Genomic DNA, 3,386 nt, shown 5'->3' with positions numbered 1-3,386 from the left:
TTTATTGAATTTGTACCTATCTGAATAAATGAGTGAATAAATTTGTCAGGAGATATGTGAATGATAACACAAAAAGAGTGAGGGTATTTAAAGAAAAATATGCCAATGTAGATTTATAGAATTAGTAGAGTATCTGATAATTAATTAAAAGCAGTTGGAGATAACATTAGAAATTTATATAAAGATTTGAAGAAAATTGTGCTTAGAGCGCTTCCTGCTCACTTCAATGAAAATGAATGAGAAGGAAAAGTGGTTTCCCCTTTTCCTAAAATCAAAATTACCGGTATTAATTGTGTAGTTGCTGGAAAGCCTTTAAGTTTAGAAGTGGGTTTTAGTAAACTATTTTTCATGAATGCATTATAACAGTAAGCAATCAAAGCCATCTATAAAACATCCAGAGATAATACATGCTCTAAGCACTTTTTTGCATGCAACTAATCCAGGTTCAATAGCTGGTATATGATCCCTTGAGTACTGCCAGGAGTGATTCCTAGGCACAAATTCAGACTAGGAATGAGCACCACTGACTATGACCCCCAAAATCAATTGACCAATAAAGCTATATATCTATAAAACCGTATTCTGAGACCATTTGTATAAAATTATGACCCTGGTCTCCTAACAAAATAAAAAACACAAAGTAATAGGTTTTGGTTAGTAATAGAAAATTATAAAAAGTACATGCCAGCCTGGCCGGCAGCAGCCCCCGCCGAGGGGCCCCGCGAGGGTCGCACTGCGCCTGCGCCGAGGCGATTGCCCAAAGCCCCAGGGAAGAGAGAAGAAGATGGTGGAAAATTCACCGTCGCCATTGCCAGAAAGAGCGATTTATGGCTTTGTGCTTTTCTTAAGCTCCCAGTTTGGCTTCATGCTCTATCTCGTGTGGGCGTTCGTTCCTGATTCTTGGCTACACTATGTCGGACTGACCTACTGGCCTCAAAAATACTGGGCTGTGGCTCTGCCCATCTACCTCCTCATCACCATAGTAATCGGCTACGTTCTCTTATTCGGAATAAACATGATGAGCACTGCACCCCTCAACTCCATCAATACCATCACAGATAACTATGCTGAAAAACAACAGCAGAAGAGATACCAGGAAGAGGCCATCCCAGCACTGAGAGATGTACCCATCAGTGACGTAAACCAAATGTTCTTTCTTGATGCTACAGACGTTTACCCCCAAAACTGATCTGTGCATAGAACCAAATACTTCTTTTCAGTATCGGCACCATAATTATGGCCATGATGAAATAAAAACACTGCATTATTAAAAAAAAATAAAAATAAAAAGTACATGCCAAGTCTGCTATATTTGCTGTTCCATATTAGTCTCTGAGATTGTGGTTCAATGTTGAGAAATAAAAACAGGTACAGATAACTCAAATCCATCCCACTTTATTACAATCAAGGAATTGTAATCCTTTTTCTCAATCCCTTATCACAATTCCAGTTTATTTGGGGAGGAGAAAACCCAACAGTACTTGGGTTACTCTTTACTCTGTAGTCAGAAATTATTTTTTGACAGTGTATGGGGGTACCATATGGGAGGTCAGATTTTGAACCTAGATTGGCAGTGGGCAAGGCAAGCACCCTATCCACTCTGATTTCAACTTTCCTTTTATTTTTCTCTTGCTCTGGCTCCTAATTGATACTTACATCACAAAATATAAAGTGAAGAGGAAAAATGCTCTCTGCATAGAAAAATAGAAGAAAAACACATATAGACTCATTCAAAACAATGGCACTACTTAATACAGGATCTAAATATAAAGGAAAACAACATAAAATCAAGTTCAAAGTTCAATTTTTCTTTGGGACTGAAATTAAATTAATCTACCAATTAAAGTTATTTATATATTCATGATCATGGGATTTTAACCAAGAAAAAGAAGATGTCATGAAGACATGATACATATATTTTTTGAAGTTGATACAATAATAAGGTCCAACTTAGTAAGTGTAAATTAAAAGTTAGGAACAAAACTTTACATCATTCAGTAAAGATGACTTATTCAGCATTTTTAATTAATAGAATAAAAATATATAAACAGAACATCTTTATTTTAAAGTTGTGTTTGAAACAACAATTTACCTTCTATCCTTGGTGTCCTAGCACTTTTGTTGGACTTGCTCTCCCATATCATGTCATATCCTATTTTCAAAATAATATAATAAATACAGATCCTAATTTAGGTCTCTGAGTTCAGAAATATCATTATTCCTTAAAATATTTTAACTTTTTAGAATGACACTTTAGAATATAGTTTGCTTGTCATACAAGATATAAAACAAGAATCTAAATTATATATTCATTATCTCAAATAATTTTTAAATAGCAGATCAGATAAATAATAAACAAAGAGACCCCTTAGCCTGAAACTACTTTTGCTCCAAAGGAGCTCATGTTGACTGCCTGCTGCTTTCTAGTGGGTCTACAGCCCAACTAATTAACAAAGTGAATCAATTGGACTGGTGCCCCGCTGAACCATCCTGGAGACTGAGAATACAGGACAACCCTAGCCTCAAACTCCATCCTATCTCCTTTTCCTCACCCAGGACCTCTAGTTTCCTGCCTATTGCTTGTCTGCAGTTTGTCCAGCCTAGTCAACTAACAAAGATCCTGAAAAGAACCTGATGGTTCTTTACTCTATTCTTCTGGAAAACTGAACTGTTAGACTTCTATTTCATCCACTACACATTGAAGACATGAGTATCTCCATAAAAGTTCACATTTCTTGGGTACCAGGGTTTAATTACTCAGAATATTCCCAAATTGTGTAAACTATGAAGAGTTATCCCAGAGAACAACAAACAAAAGAGGAAATAGTGTAAAAGTTCACCAAGCATAAGGAATAAAGATAATAGCCTAAACTGTTTTTACCAGTATCAGTTCTATAAGCTATCACATAAGAATTTAGGGAAACCAAATGTGGGTATTTGATGAACTCAAAGAGAAAATGGTACAAGAAAGCATGAGAGAGAAATGAGAAAACTACAATTTGAAGCAACAGAAGAGAACTGAAGAGGACAGTTGATGAAATTAAAAACTCAGTGGAATAGCTCAACAGAAAAGTAACAAAAGCTGAGGAAATAAATATTGACTTCCAAAGTGAAATGCAAGAAATTTCTATAAACCAATATAAAAATGGAAGAAAATTACCAAGAAATTAATATTATGTTGGAGAATTATAGGATGAGCTCAAAAACAGCACTACAGAACATCAGAATTCAGAAGGAATAAATTAAAAATTTTACAAAGAATGAGTAGTCAAAGAAATCATAACCTAGGATTCCACTGAGTTGACTAGTACATAAACTTGGATTCAGAAGTGCCAAAAGGGTCCCAGATAAGAACGATGTAAATAAAAACATTCCTATATACACTG

The 3,386-nt window shown here is 35.3% G+C and overlaps 1 protein-coding gene across 1 annotated transcript; it reads left to right on the top strand.

The window, feature by feature from the left end:
* The first annotated feature begins 756 nt into the window (after positions 1-756).
* On the top strand, positions 757-1,240 carry LOC126006174 (phosphatidylinositol N-acetylglucosaminyltransferase subunit P). Its single transcript, XM_049771505.1, has one exon. It carries the CDS (start codon positions 785-787, stop codon positions 1,187-1,189), a length of 405 nt encoding a protein of 134 aa, XP_049627462.1. The 5' UTR covers positions 757-784; the 3' UTR covers positions 1,190-1,240.
* The last annotated feature ends 2,146 nt before the right edge of the window (positions 1,241-3,386 follow it).

Source organism: Suncus etruscus, chromosome 4 (genome assembly GCF_024139225.1).
Source record: "Suncus etruscus isolate mSunEtr1 chromosome 4, mSunEtr1.pri.cur, whole genome shotgun sequence".
In the NCBI taxonomy this organism is placed as follows: domain Eukaryota; kingdom Metazoa; phylum Chordata; class Mammalia; order Eulipotyphla; family Soricidae; genus Suncus; species Suncus etruscus.
This window is presented reverse-complemented; position numbering and strand designations above follow the sequence as displayed.

Bases quoted from the DNA above. Each gene is read 5' to 3' on its own strand.
- LOC126006174 (XM_049771505.1), top strand. From the start codon at position 785: ATGGTGGAAAATTCACCGTCGCCATTGCCAGAAAGAGCGATTTATGGC.